The sequence below is a fragment of the Trichomycterus rosablanca genome, chromosome 16 (assembly GCF_030014385.1).
Source record: "Trichomycterus rosablanca isolate fTriRos1 chromosome 16, fTriRos1.hap1, whole genome shotgun sequence".
NCBI lineage: Eukaryota > Metazoa > Chordata > Actinopteri > Siluriformes > Trichomycteridae > Trichomycterus > Trichomycterus rosablanca.
This window is the reverse complement of record NC_086003.1, coordinates 3,263,073-3,285,329: the sequence shown is the minus strand read 5'-3', so window position 1 is coordinate 3,285,329 and position 22,257 is coordinate 3,263,073. Positions and strand designations below refer to the sequence as shown.

The 22,257-nt window shown below is 37.8% G+C and overlaps 2 protein-coding genes across 12 annotated transcripts in view; one reads left to right on the top strand and one right to left on the bottom strand.

The window, feature by feature from the left end:
• Nucleotides 1–11,730, top strand: part of cast (calpastatin) — a 52,308-nt gene extending 40,578 nt beyond the window's left edge. For 10 of the 11 annotated variants that reach the window (XM_063011286.1, XM_063011284.1, XM_063011283.1 and 7 more), the window contains 19 exons: nucleotides 30–71; nucleotides 522–575; nucleotides 1,837–1,941; nucleotides 2,027–2,146; nucleotides 2,498–2,608; nucleotides 2,749–2,823; nucleotides 3,026–3,079; nucleotides 3,663–3,767; nucleotides 3,858–3,977; nucleotides 4,061–4,171; nucleotides 4,883–4,990; nucleotides 5,083–5,184; nucleotides 5,545–5,637; nucleotides 5,733–5,783; nucleotides 8,260–8,379; nucleotides 8,486–8,569; nucleotides 8,777–8,809; nucleotides 9,940–10,054; nucleotides 10,150–11,730. In XM_063011286.1, the coding sequence (XP_062867356.1) occupies nucleotides 30–71; nucleotides 522–575; nucleotides 1,837–1,941; nucleotides 2,027–2,146; nucleotides 2,498–2,608; nucleotides 2,749–2,823; nucleotides 3,026–3,079; nucleotides 3,663–3,767; nucleotides 3,858–3,977; nucleotides 4,061–4,171; nucleotides 4,883–4,990; nucleotides 5,083–5,184; nucleotides 5,545–5,637; nucleotides 5,733–5,783; nucleotides 8,260–8,379; nucleotides 8,486–8,569; nucleotides 8,777–8,809; nucleotides 9,940–10,041 (1,590 nt within the window). In that variant the 3' untranslated portion in view covers nucleotides 10,042–10,054; nucleotides 10,150–11,730. The remainder of the gene's footprint in view (nucleotides 1–29; nucleotides 72–521; nucleotides 576–1,836; nucleotides 1,942–2,026; nucleotides 2,147–2,497; nucleotides 2,609–2,748; nucleotides 2,824–3,025; nucleotides 3,080–3,662; nucleotides 3,768–3,857; nucleotides 3,978–4,060; nucleotides 4,172–4,882; nucleotides 4,991–5,082; nucleotides 5,185–5,544; nucleotides 5,638–5,732; nucleotides 5,784–8,259; nucleotides 8,380–8,485; nucleotides 8,570–8,776; nucleotides 8,810–9,939; nucleotides 10,055–10,149) is intronic. The other variant, XM_063011279.1, reaches the window with a different exon arrangement.
• Nucleotides 11,731–16,113: 4,383 nt separating this feature from the next.
• Nucleotides 16,114–21,058, bottom strand: cd8a (CD8a molecule). The gene is made up of 6 exons (XM_063012087.1): nucleotides 21,055–21,058; nucleotides 18,137–18,433; nucleotides 17,348–17,437; nucleotides 17,106–17,228; nucleotides 16,297–16,336; nucleotides 16,114–16,204 (listed from the first exon to the last, which is right to left on the bottom strand). Exons 1-6 carry the CDS (start codon nucleotides 21,056–21,058, stop codon nucleotides 16,150–16,152), a joined length of 609 nt encoding a protein of 202 aa, XP_062868157.1. The 3' UTR covers nucleotides 16,114–16,149.
• Between the last annotated feature and the right edge of the window lie 1,199 nt (nucleotides 21,059–22,257).

Here is a 22,257-nt window from a genome sequence, read left to right as displayed (position 1 = left end):
AACCAATCACTGATCTGATCTCTCCTCAGACCTTTCCTGCTGTTCAGAGTGTCAAACCCAAAGCAGAAGAGGTGAGTATAAAGCCTTAACATGATTTCCTTCAGAAAGTCATTGTCCTGAAGTTTTGTGGTATTGATGCCACTTTGTTTCACTGTGTAAAAGGTCACATCAGCTGTACATTCTGATACACACACCTGATTTGGTACAGTTTTACACCTTTGTGATGCAACCCTCGTTATGTGATCCGGGCTTGGGACCGGCACTCTGAGCGCACTGACAAGTTTACCTTCAATTGACTAGGCTGTTCAGTCATAACCTATCATGTCTGTATAGATCCTTGCCTGGCTGACTGCACAAACCCCAGATGTAGTGGCTGCATTCCAAACCACACACTTATTATAAATAATATGTTTAAAACATGTCCCATTAGCCAAAATAGTGTCAAACACATTCACTGAAGTTTAATATATCGCTTTAATAAGTAGTGCTGATTGCAAAACTGTTTTTTTCAATCTTGCCAGCAAAAGAAAACTGCTGCTGCTGGAGTAGCAGTGAAGCCAAAGGAAACCCCCAAGGTAAAAAAAAAAAAAAAAAACTTTCTTTAGTTTCCAGGCTTTGTGTTTTAGCTCCTAGTCTATTGTATTAATCTTTACTACCTCCTCTTTACCTGTGAGAGTAATTAAGAATTGTTTGAGCGTGTATGTTTTAAAGATATTCATCATAAAATTGATAGTATTTCCTGTTGCAATTTATATATTATACAGTAAAAACATCATTTTTATATTATAAATAATATATAAAGCCCAATACTGGAATACACAGAAATTAAAGGTCTGTATGAATTCCAGTGAATATTATTGGGTTGAGTAATACATATGTCACACTTTTTTTACATTTTTGATTGTAAGATTATAAAATCTAGTTACCGTACTTTTTTGCAGGTAATCATAAATACCTTAAATACTCACAATTAGGGGATTTAAATACTCATGACAGGCCCAATAACTGGTGTTATCAGTAGTAGGGAAACTTGAAACGGTTTCCAGCAATTGCGAAACCTTATAGCTACTTCATGTAATTAGGGTTACTAGTTCGGTACTTTACCTGCCATGCTGCCACTGCTCTTAATTTAGGCATTAATATAGGTAATAATACTAATTAAGCAAAAGGACTTACTGTTTTAGCTTTAGGGCAGAACCAATAAAACAGACTCAGAATGACAACCATGACCTGGCTGAGCAACACTCATAAATAAATTTTTCACTGTTAGCCTAGGTATTCATTTTTTTAACAAAGTCCTAGATGACAGATCACCTGCTTCATGTTTTTACCTACATTAATTAAAAATCAAAGCTGTATAAAATCTAGGCAGGACGTTTTCTGCAAGAAAAACTGTAAGGAATGTTGGGTGGAGCTAGAAAGTGCAAACAATCCATCTGCTGTACATCTGGACCAGCTGGTTTCTGATCTCACTCAACCACTTCAGTACTCGACAGGATCATACTGAACGTGTACCTGCCTGTATGTATAGGCCTTGTCCTACATGGACTTAAATTCCTCTGGATTTTTTTGAGAAGTTTGGCAAAGTGTGTAAAACATGACATAAAAAATTCTAATAAACAAATAAACAAACAAACAAACAAACAAAGAAAATCCCAATCATTTAGTTACAGACAAATATTTTCCTCAGAAATCATTAAAGTTGCAAACCCTATAGTATGTGATAACCCTGTCAGATATAACGACTGAGAAGTTTGATTATAAGGCCAGTTTACCTACTTCATAGCTGTTTCTACGCATTTTAATTCTTTGTTTACCTTTTTGTGCATCTTCCAGGCCGGTGACATGTCTCTGGATGCCCTGGATGCTTTGGGAGACACATTGCCAACTTCAAAACCAGTTCCTAAGACCCCTGAAGTCAAACCTCAGAACATTGTTAAAGTAATGGATTACTACTAATCTGTTATATTATAATTGGTTCATAGTATTGAAATGATGGAGGTAATCGTTGCTTTAATGTATGTAGGAGAAGACTGTAAAATCAGAGAAGGGTGTACGTGTGGGTGAGAGAGACGACACTCTGCCCCCTGATTACAGATTCACAGAGGACAAGAACAACCAGCAGCCACCCCCTCTGCCAAAAGAGGTATGACTTCTGCGTCTGATCTTCTCTGTTTAGTGCCTCTGGGTTATTCTGATGTCTGTTTATAGTAAATAATGCCAAGTGATCATGAGGAATAATCTTGAAGATGTTTTTTTCTTTTATTTAATTATTTATATTACAAAAAAATCCAAAAATGTTTGGACATTATGTCAAATGCTAATAGAAACAGAAAACTGTTTTTTGTAAATTCTTCCTGATCATTCAAAAATATTTAATGTTTTAAATAAAATATAATCTTAATTTTAATTTAATGTTCCAAAAAACTGAGAACTGCTAAAATTAAAAGCACAATTCTGTGGATGATTAAATTGCTGCATGTGCTCTCTTCATTAGCCCTCCATGGATCCAAGTGAAGCTTTGGATATTCTGTCAGGTGATTTTACAGAGTCATTCGCAGCTCCTACAGTCCAGGCTTACCTTCCTCCTTCAGCTCCAGCAAAACAGGTCTGAATTTGACCTAAACCCGTGCTTTAAGTTTGTCTCATGATCTGCTTTCTTGCTTTTTTCTGATCTTATGCTTCCATAATGTATTATTCTGCCAACATTTCATTTCATTCCAGTGCTTTCTCTCTCTATCTATTTAGCAACCCCAAGTAGAAGATCTCTCAGCTCTTGATGCCCTGGCAGATGATTTTGTGGCTCCTGCACAAGCCAAAAAGGTATTCCACCCATTCTGCTCTGAATAAAGTAACATCTAATTGTTAAATAATTCAGTTTTTTAAACAGGTTTACAAGCCCAGACAAATAAGTGTTTGTAGAAGCACTCAGCTGTATAGTCATGACCAGTAGGTGGCGTCAGGTCTGCTAAAACAATATTTTTTACGATTTTATATGGTTGACTGTAACATATTGTTTGTGCAGGTCTCCTCCGGTCTTCCTCCAGCTGCTAAAAGCACTCCACTCCCCACTTACCAGGTAATACACATGGTCACTTATATAGGGTGGACAAAAAAATCAGAAATTGGTGACATCATATTTAAGTTGAGAAGTAGGAGTGATAAAAGGGGTCAAGATTTACTTCACAGTCTAAGTTCCAAGACCTTCCACAAGGTTCAATGATGTCCAGATCTGGTGATTAGAGAAACCAATGTGGGCACTTGTATTTATCCAGATGTTCATTATTTAGCATTTGTATGGGATTTGTAATATTCTGAATTAATTGGCTGTTGTACAACCATTCAAAACACTTAATCCTATAAACCCTAATATATACGATAAATACACTTTAATAAATGTGCACTTTGCTTGTGGGTTTTGTGCTTATAAGTAAGTAATATTATTGTTTCCAGGGCTGCCATTTATTTAGTTGTAAAGCTCATGATTTATTTTTTGTTGAGACAGGTTTATAGAGGTGCTCATTTAATTATGAGATTAATTTTGCAATTGTGCTGTTAGCTTTAAAGTGTTCTCTGTCCCTGTCAGTAAACTACCTGCCATCATCTTTCCTCTTTGCTGATGTTGTATAACCTAAATTGACATGACTCTCTGTGTTTTCCAGAGCACTGATATGTCTTTTGATGCTCTGGACGCTCTGGGAGACACACTGCCCACTGCACAACCAGTTCCTAAATCTCCTGAAATCAGACCTGAGGATATTGTTGATGTACTAAATACTACATTTCATTAACTAAATACAGTTTTACACATTTATGCTTGTTATCAAGCCTACTAATGTTTGTGTGTTTGGAATTAGGAGAAGAACCTAACATCAAAGAAAGGTGTGTTTGTGGGTGAGAGAGAGGACACACTGCCTCCAGATTACAGGTTCCCCAAAGATGACCCGAAAAAGCACCCTGAACCCCCAAAACCACAGGTAACCAATTAGAAACCTAAACTGAATGGGAATGTCTATGTGTTAGTAGAGGCTATTTATTAATTTGGCTGTTTATGTTGCAGCCCTCCATGGACCCGTCTGAGGCTCTGGATATTCTCTCAGGAGATTTCACAACCCCATCTGTGGCCTCTGCCGTTCAGGCCCCCGTTCCTCCCTCCGCACCTCCAGCAAATGTAAGTCACATTAATATGTGTAGTATATAATGTCGAGTAGAGTGACAAACGAAGTACATTAAAATAAAATAAAACAATAGATATCTGCTCTGTAATTCAGTCTGTCTCATGAATAGACATATAGTTCAGGACATTGATGATATTAATAAGAGGTCATATGCCAAATTGTAGGTTAAGTAGACCTACATGACTTCCCCAGTAGGAATTTCCATTTGAGGGGTGTTTTTTTTTCAGTCTCTGAATAACCCATGTCTTTCTGGACCTCGCTTTGTGATCAGGGGTCCACAGCCATGCTGAAACAGTGCAGGACCTTTCCCAAATTGTCCAAGTTGAAAGCATATCATTGATTAAAAATTTGTATTAATTTTATACACTCCTTGGCTGAGGTTGTGGCTGAAACATCTAAATTCTGAAATCTGAATAATTAGGATGGGTGTGCACATACTTTAAAGTACTTTTTTCTTGCTGTTGTTTAGTGACAAATGCAAAGAAAATATAGTAGCATAAACACAAACCTTAGCTTAAACTGTTAGTTACGCTGATCATTATGATCATTTAGCTCTTCTCTATAGTATTAGGAACTTAGAACTCCGATTAAGTAAACACGTACAACAGCCAATCAGAAACTAATGCATGTTTCCATACTCTGTGATATTAACAACGTATGCAAATTATTCAAAGTAAAATCCTTCCCTTAATCTCTATTGGTAGAGCTCAGCAGACTTTGCTCTAGAGAAGCTTGCAGATGATTTCTTAGCCCCCACCAGCGCATCGACTGTCAAATCTGCTGCTCCGATGCCTCCTAAAGCTAACACCCAGGTAAACATGACCTCACACTAGTGTTTTTTTACATAATGTGCTCACAAATACATATACTGACCGCATACCACCATTGTGCTGCTTCCTTAAAGCTTCAAGACGATACATCAGCCATGGACGCTCTCTCAGATACGCTAACGGGCATCGGTGCTGTACCTGAGCCAGTGCCAGTCACTCCTAAACAGGAAGTCAAGGTAAAAGTCACACAATCTCTACTTTTATCCACTGTGCCGGTGGGTTTTCGATGTAGCTGAAATGGTTCCTCACTTGATTCCACTTGTTTAATTTAAATGTGGAATCTGGTATAGTTCCTACTGAGTGAAAAATTTATGAGACCCTTGAATTACACCCTTTAATAGTATATTTAATTTACAGTCATTTTAATTAATCAGTTGTGTTTTATATATGAATAAAGCAAATTTAGAGTAACATTTGTACATGTACACATCATGTGCAAACGTGTGGAAACTCCTGAAATCCAAATGTCATGAATGTTAGCTTTAATAGCTTTAATAAAGAGTCTGAACTTCTTGGTCCTGTTTGATCTCCTTCAGGAAAAGCTGGTGGTTGAGGAGAAGTTAAGGAAGGCCGGTGAAACAGATGACACACTTCCTCCTGAATATCGACCCACAGAGGCAGATAAGAAGGTACAGAGGACATTTCAATACCACTGATAACTCGTTTGCAAACTGAACTGTGATAGAAAAAGAAAATCATTTGTTTCAACTGATTTTCCTGACAGGCTGCAGCAGAGATGAAATTACAAACTAAAGCAGGTGTTCCAGATAAACAGGTAATAGATCTCTTATTTATAAAGATGTGTTAACAGGTGTATGCATTATAGAAATCACTTTTTACTCCATTTAATTTTTGGGCAGTAATATCTCAATCTAAATCTTACCTATCAATGTGAGCGCTGTATTTATTATCAGAATATATAAACACACACATGGCAGAGTACAATAAATGATTGCCAGTGTACAAGTACAGTAATCCCTCGCTATATCGCGCTTCGATTTTTGCGGCTTCACTCTATCGCGGATTTTATTTGCAAGCATGTCTAAATATAAATCGCGGATTTTTCGCTGGTTCGCGGATTTCTGCAGACAAGGGGTGTGTTTGAAAAGCTAGTGCGCTCTCTACATAGACGCATTTTACGTCATCCTGTGCGCGCTCCCGATTAGGAGGCTGTTCCAAATCCTAGATGCCTTAACAGCCTCACTTCTTAACGTTTCAACGTTATTTTCACTCAAAAACGAGTGAGCACCCGACACTGCCTTAGTGATCAAGACAATCCCAGAATTCATTGCGGGTCAGGTGCTCCTCTCTCACAGAAAAATAAACATGGCTGACGGGGCGGAGAAACGAATGGAGTTCTTTTCAAACGTAAATAAAATATTACTGATTTTTAACTTGTATAAACTTGTACCGAGTGTTTTTATTTGCAAGTTCGGGCTTGTCAGGAAATGTAACCGTTATCGTTACATGACGGGAGATGTTATATTGACGTTAGCATGCTGTGCTACCTCAATCCATTGGTTTTAATGACAAGATGCTAAATGCTAAAGCCGATGGAATCGGGTTATAAAAATAACCATATAAACACATGTTTTTACTTCACGGATTTTCACCTTTCGCAGAGGGTTCTGGAACGCAACCCCCGCGATCGAGGAGGGATTACTGTATAATAAAACTACTTTTTAGGGGTCCAAATCCCAGCAGTGCTAATTGCCGGTCATATGCATGGACATGATTGGTTAATGGCTGAGGGTGGTGGGGGGATGAACGAAACAGCCAAGCCAATGGGAGGTTCACTTGTCAGTGCACTCCTAGTGCCGGTCCCAAGCCCAAATAGAAATAGGAGGGTTGCACCAGCTAGATGCTATTGACAAAATAATATTTATATATTACTCTGTGTGTGTGAAGTGTAAACAGTTTAAAGAGTTGCTGTGCAGTTGCTTCAGATGTACAAAGTAACAGCAAAGTGCTTAATGTTTAAGTCAGCGTATGTTCACTCAGCAGTGGACAAAAGTTTTGGGACACCAATTCCAATTTTAAATTAATGTATTTCAGCCACAACAATTGCTGACTGGTGTAATAACTCAGTCATAGAAAGGAAATTATTTGCTTCCAACTTTGCAGCAGCAGTTTAGGGAAGGCTCTTTCCTGTTCCAGCATGGCTGGATCTCTGTGTACAAAGCAAGCTCTATAAAGACATAAAGAAATAAGAACAAAAGAAGACATAAGACATAAGAAACGTGTGTTTTAAAGAAACTCCAGAGCTTTAACCTCTTTAGCCCCACTGAACATCTCTGAAATGAACTGGAACATCAACTACCCTGTTTCCCCGAAAATAAGACCGTGTCTTATATAAATTTTTGCTCCCAAAGATGCGCTAGGTCTTATTTTCAGGGGATGTCTTATTTTTCCATGAAGAAGAATTCACATTTATTGTTGAACAAAAAAAATGAACATTTATTATATACTGTATATATATCCGGCCACCAGGGGGAGCTCACCACAGCACACTCGTACAGCACAGCAGGGACAGCGTACGGTCCAAACAAAAACTTTGCTAGGTCTTACTTTCGGGGGAGGCCTTATATTTAGCAATTCAGCAAAACCTCTACTAGGTCTTATTTTCAGGGGATGTCTTATATTCGGGGAAACACGGTAAGACTTTCTTGACCGACATCAGTGTCCATCCATGACTGAATGGGCACAAATTCACACAGACATACTTTGAAATCTTGTGAGAAGACCTGTCAAAAAGTGGCTGCTGTTATAGATGACAAAATCACATAAAGGTCACCATTCATTTTTGAAATGGGATGTCTAGCAAGCTCATGGTCAGCTGTCCAAATACTTTTGACCATATAGTATTTGTACCATATATACAATAGTTGCATCCTGGTAGTGATAGGAATGTTGACATATTTTAACTGCTGTATGTGCTATGTCCGCTGGAAGGGTGTGGTTGCGGCCTTCTGCTCTACAAGGAGCCCACAGGCATATTGCTGTGCTATGTAGTGTGTAAATACACATAATTCAGTAGAATAATGTAAAGCTCCATCATTCATCTTGGTTTTACTTGAAGCTCCACTTTTAGAAGCATAGATTGGTTCACAAAAGATTGATCCCGTCCTTATTTTATCTAGATGTATGATCTGGTTGGAGATCATTGCAGACCCTATAAGAGTACGAAGATGTGCTGAAAGTTTCGTCTATCTTGTGCTTCAGTCATTTTCTTTTTTCTGTATTACTCACAGACATCTATAGATGAGTCAAAAGCTCTCGAGCTGCTTTCCAGTGACTTCTCTGATCCCTCACCGGCTCCACCTGCATCTCAAACACAAACCCCACCTGCAAAAACATCCACCACTTCTAAGGTGCTCGACCCTCGACCCACACCAATCGGTGTTCAATACATTGGATTAAATATTTTAAAACGCTCGTAACATCTGCCTGTATGCTTTAACTTAAATTGTTTTACAGGTACCAGGCCCAGTGTTGGATGAACTGGCATCCACACTGCTCCCAAACCTCTCTGGAAAAAAATCAACTGACAGCAAACCAAAGGTGATTTACATTTATTTACTGGTTTGTGATGATTTGCAGTGCAGTGGTCGGGTGTTCCAGTAAACTTGGTTGACATTTTGTATTGTTCACTGATGTTTTGACTTTATTTTTAACAAATTAACACATGACAAATATTTGAAAACATGAACACCAAAAGATCCTTTTAGGTGAAGCCAGACTATTTCAGGGGTGTCTGTGTGGTTGCAGGGTAAAAGTGGAAAGTCAAAGTCTAAACCGAAGGTAGGCTAAGTCTGCAGTAAAGCGTGCATGTAATGCAACTGCTCCTAATATCAGGAGAAAAAAATAATGACATGAAAAACAGGTAGTTATATATATATATATATATATATACAGTATATATAATATCAAAAGACCAAAGTTCTGACCAAAAAAGCACAGATATACAAATTGTGAAAATTTTGATTAATAATATTGTTGCAACATATTTTAACTAATTGGTTGTGGTTGTTGTTTCAAATCATTATTTTCTTCTCAATGCTCATTTTGACGACCTGCATGAAACGTTATGCATGAACCTCATAACTGTCACACGCTTTGGCAGTATTTTAAATCACCTGCTTTATTATTATTTTGTTTTCTTTAGTCACAGGCTGTTTTGAATGTCAAAACATATATATTTTTCCTTTTTGAGAGCTGCAATGATGATAAACTGATGGTTTCAGATATTGTGAGCTGACTTTATGGTGTTCGATCTTGGTCTCCAGTCTCAGTTTGTGAGGAGATACGGATGTTTTACTCAGAGTACTCCACACCTCTCGGCTGCTCTAAATTAAACGAATAAATGTGTAAAGATGTGTTGCTTTGCGATGTTTTCAAACTTTTGTCCAGTGTTCCCAGGCAGCGTCTGGCCCACCAGGACCTTCGCCAGGCTGTCAATGAAAATGTATAAATGGATGCAGTTGATTTACAAACAGACAAATTTTCAGACAAATTACGGTCACCACAGCAGATCTGGTCTGCATACCAGTCTTGGCATTGTTGTTACTCTGGAGGCCCTTGCTGGCGCAACCCTCCTATTTCTATCTGGGCTTGAAACCAGCATTAGGAGCACATTGAAAAGTGCGCCTCCCATTGGCTAGGTTGTTTCATCCACCCCCACCCTCAGACATTAGCCGATCATGTCAATGCATATAACCGGCCAGTAGTACCACTGTGTTTCGAGCCCTGGATTCCCAGATCTCAGCAGTAGGTTGTTGCCTACTTTACTTCTGAGCCACCCGAACCCCTGCTTTCAGACAAATTGCCATAATAAAGATTCCTTTCTGGAATTGAACCAGGGTGTCCAAACATTTGCATAATGTTCATCATGTGTGACATCCTGATAACTTGTGCCTCTCTTTCTTTCTTAGAAACCAGCAGTAGCCGATGTGCCAGCTGTGAAAGACCTTCCTGGCAAACCGAGCACAGATGTGGTGTCCTCGACCACCACACAGAAGGGTGGAAAGAGCTAGATCTGCCACACCGGTATGTTATCAGGACAAGTCATGTTATGAAACGTCATTCAAACCAAACTCAACAGCTTTTTCAAGAACTAATCATGTGTCCTGTATTTTTTTCAGATTGCTGCCAAACTTCATCTCCCTGCCACATTGAGAGATTCCAAACAAAGAAGCTGCTCTGACTTTGCATATTTTCTGTTTTGGCAGAAAGGTGTACAGACATTTATTTACACACAGAGGCTTTTCATATCGGGCCATGAATATTAATTGTATGGTTTCTGTAGAAATGCTGATATGGGATCAGCCCAACCTGACAAATAGATCATATAGTAAGTGTTTATAGTGATAAAAATCCCTCTTTTGGAGTTGTACCCTGAATGTAATGCTGAATTCAAATCCTTCTCGGTTGTAAGTATTGTAAGTGTTAATGTTGTTCAGGTGGTTTAGGCTGGTTTTATTGTTTTCTATTGTTACAGACATGAATGTTATTTTGTCTGTAGAAGGGTGTCCAAAAACTCCTTACCTTAAACTTTTTGGCTGCCTTAAAATTTTCATATTGGCATCTGTCTTGGCACCTTTTTTGTGGTTGTGTTTCTGTGCACTGGTCTCGTAACTAAATATTTCTGAAAGGACTTGAAGGCAGCATTAAAGTCTCAACATCTGTAACATCGGATGAACATAAGCTTTCCAAACATGCCGTCTTGCATTTTTTTTAATCACATTGACCGCTTGTTGCAAGCAGATAAAAGACGTTTATTATGGTTTATGGGAAGTCCATTCTGTGCTGCGCTGACCCAGTTGGCTTCTCCATTTAAATACATACGATATAACACAAGCAGACATGTGCCTAACTAACTGCACGATTTCTTTGATTCGGGGTGTAATTTCTATAGGCTCGTTGGACTCACACGACAAGAATGGCTATTTTTAAACCCCAAGCACCTCCAAACACTAGTGTACAGCACTTCTTTTTTGGTTTACTTAGTCTAGTTTACAGTAGTTGTGATAAAGGACGGGGAGTAAATGTTGTGAGGTTTTGGTTTGGATGATTAGTTTTATCCGTTTGATTATGTAGGTCTTTTATGATTGCATATAGTTATTATTATATTTTCTAAAGATATTTCTGCTGACGGGCTTTCCTATGTACGTTGCTTTAAAAGGGCTATCTAGATTTTCCAAAGTGCATTTACAAGAAGGGCTCTGCTTAAACCTGAACCAGCCCGGCTACAAGCAGGAGGCATGTAGAAGTCAGCTGAACTTCCTTTCAGCATCAGTAAAGCTGTCATGTGGTTAGAACTTCTGACTTTCGCAGTACCACCTGACCCTGGTCTGTTCCTCATGTTGATCTCAGCTTGAGTAGGATGTGGCTCACCAAGTATAAATCTTTTGTTTCATTTTCATCTACACTAACCCTCCTCGGTTAAACACCTGTGCTTCTGCACTGTGCCTAATATTCACAACCAAAAAACACGTTATATTAAAACCTAAACATGCACCTTAAGTGCCAAATGTCTTCCGAATTACGTTTTATTGTTCAAGCAGCCGCTGTGGCTAAGATTCTTCGTCTTCCTGTCGTGGGGATTTTATTCTTAATTCAGTGCCTTTCTTTTGAAGTGCAATGCTCATGTTTTAACCCTGGGACAGTGTTATGGAGAACGGGATGTTTCTGTTTAAATAAAAAAGAATGCAAAAAAGGGCTAATGCTGTTTGTGTGTTGTATTTTAATGAGTTTCAAGGATTATTCTCAATTTGCAAGGGAGTTAACTGCTTAGGCTTCTTATAGTTTTCACATTTTGAACCTAAAATAGCATAAACCAAGTTTTCCCTAGACAAGAAATATAGGAATATTGATTATATAGATCTGATCAAAAAGAGCCGGATCCTCACACACCCCCTCTGACACGTGTCCCATTTTTTTTGCTTGTGTAAGAATATACATACAGCATCTTATTGTCTAGAATGTGTTTAATTGCACATCAGCCTCTAAGCCTGTGTTTAAACAGCTTGTTACTCATGGTAGACCTTATATATTTATATTTTATAACTATATTTAGTGGATTACATACCACTATCTGAGCACAAAAGGTACCAGTTTGGGTTTTATTCCTAAACATTGACAGAGACAGGGAACACTGTTCTTTGTAATAATCTTAACAATAAACTTTTGATAATCCCTATTTATATGGGCACAGAGTAGTCGACTGTAGTCCATCATAATCATTAACAGCAAACGTGAAGATTGTGCCACAAAGTTAAATGACATTTTAGAATTTTCTACACCAGCAAATTTGTCATCCTGTAGCCGATTTTGTTGATTAACTTCTGAAAAAACTCAAATTTTGTACTCAAAGTTGTTCATGTAAAGAAGTTTGAGTTCTAATCATCAGTCACAAAAACAGAACTGTTACAGAACCAGCTGTAAAATGTGTGTATGGATGGCAGCTTAGACAAAAAAGACCGGTTTGTGCTTCATTTATTTGGAACTTTAAAGAAAATCATACATTTTCTAGCATATTAAAACAATAAAAACGACCTTAACAGTAATAAACAAACCTGAAACTTCCAACAACGATCTCAAAAATAAATTGGGTGTGTAAGGCAGGTGACCAGCAGGTGGCGCCTAAAACAACATATTGGTACAACATAGAGAAGCCAGTGGGTGTGGAGTGAAACTTTAAACCTAGAACTTAGACCTGACCAAATAATGACTAATTTTAATTTACACCTCATTAGTATTGCTTTAGATCAGTATGGACTTCATACTTTAAGATTTCTGGAAGAAGAAAAAAAGAATAATTTTTTATCCAGGATCTCTCTGCACCTGTTATGTTATTTTTATTAATGTTATTTAGATTCAGCAAAATATGTTTGTGGTTTTGGTTTTCATTAACTAGAACAATATTATTAATATACCCTCATATATTTTGATGAAAATTCCAAAACTATGAGGGAAAAAAAGAAAACCAATGTGCAATTTTTGTTACTATAGATTAAAGCTGAAGCAGAAGATAAAGCTTATTTTTTTTGCACATAAGTACATTTACTACTATACTACTACTAATAATAATAATAATCAAATAACCAATTTTTTTAAAAATATAAACAAAAATACAGCATAAAATATATTTAAAAAATTTAAAAAAAACATATACAGTGTATCACAAAAGTGAGTACACCCCTCACATTTCTGCAGATATTTAAGTATATCTTTTCATGGGACAACACTGACAAAATGACACTTTGACACAATGAAAAGTAGTCTGTGTGCAGCTTATATAACAGTGTAAATTTATTCTTCCCTCAAAATAACTCAATATACAGCCATTAATGTCTAAACCACCGGCAACAAAAGTGAGTACACCCCTAAGAGACTACACCCCTAAATGTCCAAATTGAGCACTGCTTGTCATTTTCCCTCCAAAATGTCATGTGATTTGTTAGTGTTACTAGGTCTCAGGTGTGCATAGGGAGCAGGTGTGTTCAATTTAGTAGTACAGCTCTCACACTCTCTCATACTGGTCACTGAAAGTTCCAACATGGCACCTCATGGCAAAGAACTCTCTGAGGATCTTAAAAGACGAATTGTTGCGCTACATGAAGATGGCCAAGGCTACAAGAAGATTGCCAACACCCTGAAACTGAGCTGCAGCACAGTGGCCAAGATCATCCAGCGTTTTAAAAGAGCAGGGTCCACTCAGAACAGACCTCGCGTTGGTCGTCCAAAGAAGCTGAGTGCACGTGCTCAGCGTCACATCCAACTGCTGTCTTTGAAAGATAGGCGCAGGAGTGCTGTCAGCATTGAAAAGGTGGGGGGTGGGGGGTCAGTGGGGGGTGGGGGGTCAGCCTGTCAGTGCTCAGACCATACGCCGCACACTACATCAAATTGTTCTGCATGGCTGTCACCCCAGAAGGAAGCCTCTTCTGAAGTCTCTACACAAGAAAGCCCACAAACAGTTTGCTGAAGACATGTCAACAAAGGACATGGATTACTGGAACCATGTCCTATGGTCTGATGAGACCAAGATTAATTTGTTTGGTTCAGATGGTCTCAAGCATGTGTGGCGGCAATCAGGTGAGGAGTACAAAGATAAGTGTGTCATGCCTACAGTCAAGCATGGTGGTGGGAATGCCATGGTCTGGGGCTGCATGAGTGCAGCAGGTGTTGGGGAGTTACATTTCATTGAGGGACACATGAACTCCAATATGTACTGTGAAATACCGAAGCAGAGCATGATCCCCTCCCTCCGGAAACTGGGTCGCAGGGCAGTGTTCCAGCATGTTAATGACCCCAAACACACCTCTAAGATGACCACTGCTTTATTGAAGAGGCTGAGGGTAAAGGTGATGAACTGGCCAAGCATGTCTCCAGACCTAAACCCAATAGAACATCTTTGGGGCATCCTCAAGCGGAAGGTGGAGGAGCGCAAAGTCTCGAATATCCGCCAGCTCCGTGATGTCGTCATGGAGGAGTGGAAAAGCATTCCAGTGGCAACCTGTGAAGCTCTGGTAAACTCCATGCCCAGGAGAGTTAAGGCAGTTCTGGGAAATAATGGTGGCCACACAAAATATTGACACTTCAGGAACTTTCACTAAGGGGTGTACTCACTTTTGTTGCCGGTGGTTTAGACATTAATGGCTGTATATTGAGTTATTTTGAGGGAAGAATAAATTTACACTGTTATATAAGCTGCACACAGACTACTTTTCATTGTGTCAAAGTGTCATTTTGTCAGTGTTGTCCCATGAAAAGATATACTTAAATATCTGCAGAAATGTGAGGGGTGTACTCACTTTTGTGATACACTGTACAAGTACATGTGCCTATTATACATAATTACTAAAATTGTACTTTTAAAATCAAGGCCAAACAGCTTCTGTTTGACATTTTTCTCAAAATTTAATACAACGTATAAATCATGCAGTCAGTATAACCATTTTAGTAAAATATTTCAGTAAAAATATTTAAAAAATACATCAATTTCAAAACTTCTCAGGATTAAAAAGCAAGTAAGAACTTTTGTACAAGTGACACACACACAGACACAACACTATACACTACTAATAAATCATCTTATTAACCTTAATCCTAATTAATAATGCTCACTTTGGATATTTTTTTTATTAAAAATGCCACAGGTGTAGCATCACTGGGAGGATCAGCTTGATCTGTAAGTGTTAATAACCGACTCCTTCTGTACACATGAGCCCACAGAAACCTCAGACCGGCTGCTGTTGCTTCGACTCCTATTGGGTCAGTTATTCTGATACGAATCTCAGTTCTGTTCTCGAATTCCGAGTAATTGATGACCATGGCACGCGTGTGTTCTGCCCGCCTCAGTTTTCGGTAGATTTTGAGCTAGACTTGTATTAATCCCAATGTGAGCTGTGGTTTACTGGCCTGGAAGTGGTCAACAACCACAAAGTGTTCGTTGAAGTCTATTAAAGAACTCACACACTGTCCTAGATTTATTCGTTATTTGCTGTGGTGAGTCGGAAATATACGAGAGCAGCCGAAAGTGGGGGAAATGTTAATTTGGTATCACTAAGGGTAGCCCTTAGGAACATATGTGGCAGAAAGGTACATATGCCACATATACCAGAAGTTTAAGTAGTTTTTGTTTGCTTTGCATCATTGGCCCTGTGTGTTTTTTTTATTCGTTTATTAGTTTATTTTTGTGTCATTAATAAATGCTTTATCTCTATTAGACCTGCATTGGCTCCAGCAGCACCTGAAAGCACATAACGCCTGGCAGAAATTCACTCTGGACTGGGTGACAGTTGAATGCTGGGCAAACTCTTAACCATTTATTAACTTGCGTACATAGGGAATGATGTAGAACAGTGAGTACAACTTCTGTGTAAACCCACACTGATAAAGAGGGAACATGCCAAACTTCACATTCAGTAACTGAAGGCAAGGACCAAACCAGTGGCTTGAGGTCCCTTAAGTCTTAAGGACTCAGGACCCCGTGGCATGAGTGTGTGTGTGTGTGTGTGTGTGTGTGTGTGTGTCTTAAAAATATAAAAAATATATTGAAGCTCATTTACACCAAAAATCCTTCCTTCATTACCAGCATAGTTTTTGGTGTGATTTAAGGTGTAAGAGTTGTTGTCCTGAGACTAGAAGCCGTGTGGATTGGGCAGGGGTTTGTGGCCTGCTGGTAAGCTTCGGGGTCTGTAAACACGGGAGATAAAAGCATCAGATTTCTCTTACGCTCATACTTGCTTGTTACATGAAAGTAAAACCTTTAAAACATAACAACTTACTGTCGTTTGTAATGATGAGGGCATCGTCTTGTTCTTATATCTAGTGGTGAGCAGAGAAATGTGTTTATTTCAGAACGTCTGATACGTGAACACATGTAATACATACAGACCTGCAGAAATAGACTTAGTATATACACTATATGAACAAAAGCCATGACAGCCAAGACACTTGCTAAGAGCTGTAATAAATCTGTAATAAATAGTTTGTGTGAAATAAGGGATAGAAATTGTAGTATATATAAGCTATATAATTTGGAATACTATACTACAACTTTTGAATCTACCATATACACTTATTATGTATTAGAAGTTTTAAATAGGGGCGGAGTTTGCATGTTCTCCCCGTGTCTGTGTGGGTTTCCTCCGGGAGCTCCGGTTTCCTCCCAGAGTCCAAAAGCATGCAGTCAGGTTAATTGGAGACACTGAATTGCCCTATAGGTGAATGGGTGTGTGTATGTGTGTGTCTGCCCTGCGATGGACTGGCACCCCGACCAGGGTGTTACTGTGTGCCTTGTGCCCATTAAAAAGCTGGAATTGGCTCCAGCACAAGCGCGACCCTAATTGGATAAGCGGTTAAGACAGGGACTGAGTGAGTTTTAAATAATAAGAGGTTGATGTCAGTTAGAGTTACAGTGTAATACACATCACATGTCTCTCTCTGTGTGTGTGTGTGTGTGTGTGTGTGTGTGTGTGTGTGTGTGTGTGTGTGTGTGTGTGTGTGTGTGTGTGTGTGTGTGTGTGTGTGTGTGTGAGTGAGTGAGTATAAATTTGAGTGAGTGAAATAGAGAAATGGTCATGCTAATGCTTACGGTTGCAGTATAAAATAGTGATGAGCAGCAGAAAAAACAGAACTCCACATCCTGCAGCTAAAGGTATAAAGATCTGCAGCTCACAACCCAGTTTAACATCCAGTTTAACATCCAGTTTTGTCTCTGTTAAAGTGAAGTGAAAGTACACACCGCATGTTATATTTCCTTAAGCTCATAATGCTTAGTTTTATAGGGGTATCAATAATAATAATAATAATAATAATAATAATAATAATATAAACCTTTTGGCTTGCATGCCACAGTTGTTGTTTTGATGGTGACTGGGTTTGGCGGTGCTGTGGTTATTGGGGCCCGTGTGATTTTTTTAGGTTCTGGCTCAAAAAAAAAGAAAGGAATTATGATTAAAATAATCTAAGCTTAAAATAAAGCTAAAATGTAAATTCATAAACAAGTAATTTATTTTAAATACAGACGCTGGTGTCCAAACAAGTCATCAGTGTGTAGATCAAATTCAGTAAAGAAGGAATGGCATTTATTTTGGATTTTTTTTAACTATATACCAAATACATTTTACTCCAAAATATTGGGAAAACATCATTATTATTTGGTCTGGATAAAGCAACGTTATACACCGACCAGGCATAACATTATAATCACTGACAGGTGAAGTGAATAACACTGATTAGCTCTTCATTACGGCACCTGTTAGTGGATGGGATATATTTGAGTTTGACAAGGGTCAAATTGTGATGGCTAGACGACTGGGTCAGAGCATCTCCAAAACTGCAGCTGATGCACGTGGGGAGCGAAGGCTGGCCCGTGTGGTCAGATCCGACAAACGAGCTACTGTAGCTCAAACTGCTGAAGAAGTTCATGCTGGGTCTGATAGAAAGGTGTCAGAATAGTTTGTGCAGCACAGTTTGTTGTGTATGGGGCTGCAAAGCAGCAGACCAGTCAATTAGGAGGGTGGTCATAATGCTATGCCTCATCGGTGTTTTTATAGATTTAAAAAGTGATCCTGGTACTGGAAACTGTTTGTCAGTAATTGCTGTAGATGTGCATCGACCCACCAGGCTCTCCAGACAGATGAGTGACCTCCCCAAAGAACAGCTGATTGTTGTTGATGGAGACACAGCTATAGGCTCCAGCATCATCCTTCTTCTCAAATTTCACTATGGTAAGGCGTTTACCATTCAAGGTAAATTTCGTACTTATACCGGACTTCAAAGCTCCATTACTGAATGATGCAATAAAGTTGACAGGCCCGTTTTCACTCATTCTGAACCATGACACCATCTTTTCCTGCCTTGTGTCACACTGGATATCCGTGCTTTCACCCTCCTTTACAATCCTAGTGGTTGTAACACCTAAATAAATCAAGAAATAAAGAAATAGTAAAAAAAAATCTATTTATTTACTGTTTACTTTTTTCAGGATTTATTTCCACCAACAGGATCCTGCAACTTAATTCATATTGATTAGATATTTATACTGATTAGCTAAAACATTACAACTACCCCCTAAAATGAGAATGGCAATGATTATTATAAAGACCTGAGGAATTTAAGTGAGGATCATCTCATAATGGGTTAAAATATCTCCGAAAAAGCAAGAGGTGCTCACAGGCAGCCCAGGTGGATACAGACAGTTATCAGAGGAGGGACAAATAAAACTGACGACAGGTTGTTGAGCGGCCAAGACTCATTGATCCCACAGGACATTGATGCTATGGTGTCTGGTATGGACCAACAGAAGAGCTACTGTGCTTTGAACCCTGTAATGGTCTGCATAGTCGAATGCCAGTCAATGTGCCTATGTAAACTCCTGTCCACTGTTGATAGATGCACCTAGAATGGGCGTGCTGAACATAAGATATTGGAACTGGACATAAGATAAATAAAAGATGTTCGACTAAACAGACAAATCCTGAACGGCCAGCTTTGTGTGCTTTATTCACCTGTGGAAGAGATGGCACCAGGATGCTCTGTAGGACGACCCACCCCACAATTGACAGAAATTAAAGATCCTGCTGGTAATGTCTTGGGACCAGATACTACTGGACACCTTCTGAAGTCCGAGTTCATGTCTTGGCAGGTCAGTGCCGTAATGTTATGGCTGGTTGTTACGTAACATTCAAAATGCCCAGTTGGTGGTGGGTGATAAAGCTCTTCCTTCACTATATATGTGATTTTATACCACTGTAATGGTACAAAATGAAATAGAAATGCTACATATTCTAAAAACAACAATTCTAACTGATTGTGTTCAGTTTACGTTTTGGATGAATAGAATCTCTTTCCTCTCACGCTTGCTCATCTGCCTCAAATGGAAAATGTTTAAAGTAGTTCAGTACAGATGAGCTGAGTTTCGTAACAGATTACAGCACAGCTGTAATGATCTATTTTTATCCACTGTAAACAATATATCTACATTTTAGAGTCCACTGACTGTCCTTTCTACAAATCAGTTCAGACAAATAGAATTTAAAAGTACAGATTTTAAGCACTCATTATTTAGTCTTCTTTCAGTCTGTGGCTTTGCAGGTTCTTAAATATTTGAAGATATCCTTTATTTGTCATATATACATAAACACGTGTACAGTACAATGAAATTCTTTCTTCGCATATCCCAGCTTGTTTGGAAGCTGGGGTCTGAGCGCAGGGTCAGCCAAATATTTATTCACCTGTTAAGCTTTACAGTATATAAGCTTAATAATCTAATATTCAGAGTACAACAACTGTTTAAGAATTTATCAGATGTAAGTATTGATAGTGAATATTTATAATAAATTGCAAATGTACTTAGTAAATGTAGAGCGTACACTGGCTTCATTTATTTAGCTGGTTAAAACAGGTAAGAAACATGTTAAAAACCGGTTAATCACTCCTTAATGCTTTAGTAACAAGATAATCTGATAAAACTGTGTGTGGGAGTGAAGCTTATAGTGAAATAAAGTTAAATACATAATACACCTCTGAATTTATTGACATTTTTACATAACTGCCTGAAAAACACTTAGTGTATAATATTCGTAAAGTCTTTGGGGTTCAGTTGAATCTTTGAGTATTTTAGTTAAATTTTATCTTTAATTAATCTTTAATTTACTTGAATTTCTTTAGTCTTAACTGGTTTATTTGGTCTTCTGAACATGTGCTTCAATTGGCATGGTCGGTTTCACAAATGTTTTACTTGTTTTGCCAGTCATGCCAAATATTAAGAAATTTTATAACTCATGTATCATTAAATCGTTCAGCTTATCATTCAAACTGTCACACAAATTGTATAATTTTTTATAAGAACAATATTGCCAGTGTGTGTGTGAGAAAAACAGATTGAAACAGGTAATAAAAAAGTCATTAAAACGTGGGATGAAAATTGTTGTAGTAAATTTGAACTATAATATTTAAAATATTTTACTACACTGTGACTTTGAATCTACTATATACACACAATCAGAGGCTGATATTATATTATTTTATATTATATTATATTATATTATAATACATATGTATTAATACACATATAATAACATAACTGTATTCATTAATAGATATGTAATGTAGACAGTGTAGGTACATGTAACTTAACTCTTTATGTTTATTATTAATATTATTCCATACTTCCGGTGCATCAACAGCTCAAAAATAACTGAATAACTGGAAAACCTGAACTTCAGTAACTTGAAATAAAAAGTTTTGTTTAACAATTTCCAGTCAGATACCATAAAATTATGTTTCACACTTCTGCTTATTTTTAAGAGCTTACAACCTCTTGGAAATAAATTAATTCTTTATGACGCTAAAAGAAATGAAAAACATTCTTACCTCCTTTAAAAAAGAACAAAAACAACCCCAAAACAGTGTAGACGTGATACATTTTTGTTTGATGCCGTCAGTTTTTTGGTTAGTTACCGATCTAGACCATGAGAAGTGTGTAGGGAAGAATTGTGATCTCTTCTTTTCTCCTCCCAGTTTTTTAGGTTTCTCACCCATCTTACGTCGTTTTCAGTTCTTTTAAAATGAGCTAAAACTTTTTCATGAAATTAAGCAAAAAACATTAACAAATATATTTCAGTGTTATTATTATTATTATTATTATTATTATTATTGTTATTAATATGTACTTTATTTTTTATTAATTTATGTTTTTATTTTTTGCTGAAAACTTACTAAATTGAAAACCAATTGTATGTCTCTACATAAACTTTAAAAAGAAATTAATGAATTATTTGTAATTGTACATTGCAAAAATAGTCAAGTGGGTCTTTAATGTACCAAAATATTTAAAAAATATATCATTTATAATGTATTTATAATTTATAAATGTAAGGCTACCTTCAAACACATTAGTACCAACTGGCTCAGTATTTTGATAGACAATTGTGAATTAGCAGTTTTTAAAGACAAACTTTCTGAAATGAGCATTCCAAGCAAGTCAGAGATCCAATAATATATAAAAAACCACAGATCTGGTACTAAACATACATCAGTATATCATAAAGGTAGAGAAAATATGAAACTACAGTTACTCTGCCTAGGCTAGGCAGCCCCTCTAGACTGGGTCAAAGAACTAGAGCGGCTGCTGTGCCACCAACTGTAAGTTTAACTATAGGTTGCAAAAGTCAGTGTCTGTAATTGAAGGCAATGTTTATAGATCCAAAGTATTAAACCAAGAGAGCCGGACGGCATGGTGGCTAAGTGGGTAGCACTGTCGCCTCACAGCAAGAAGGTCTTGGGTTCGATCCCCAGGTGGGGCGGTCCGGGTCCTTTCTGTGTGGAGTTTGCATGTTCTCCCCAAGTCTGCTTGGGTTTCCTCTGGGAAGCTCCAGTTTCCTCCCATAGTACAAAGACATGCAAGTAAGGTGAATTGGAGATACTAAATTGTCCAGGACTGTGTTTAATATAACCTTGTGAACTGATGAAACTTGTGTAGTGAGTAACTGCTGTTCCTGTCATGAATGTAACCAAAACATGATGTTAAAATCCTAATAAACAAACAAACAAACCAACCAAGAGAGCCTGAAGTAAAAAGGCATGAATGTCAATTTGAAGTGTAGCCTAAATTCAAATGTTTGTTGTAATGTTTTAGACCTTTTAGATCTTTATAGAACAATTTATCATGATGATAGTTCAATAGAATTTAGAATTTTTATGTTGATTTTACCTGTTTAAATAAAAAAATAATTATAAGC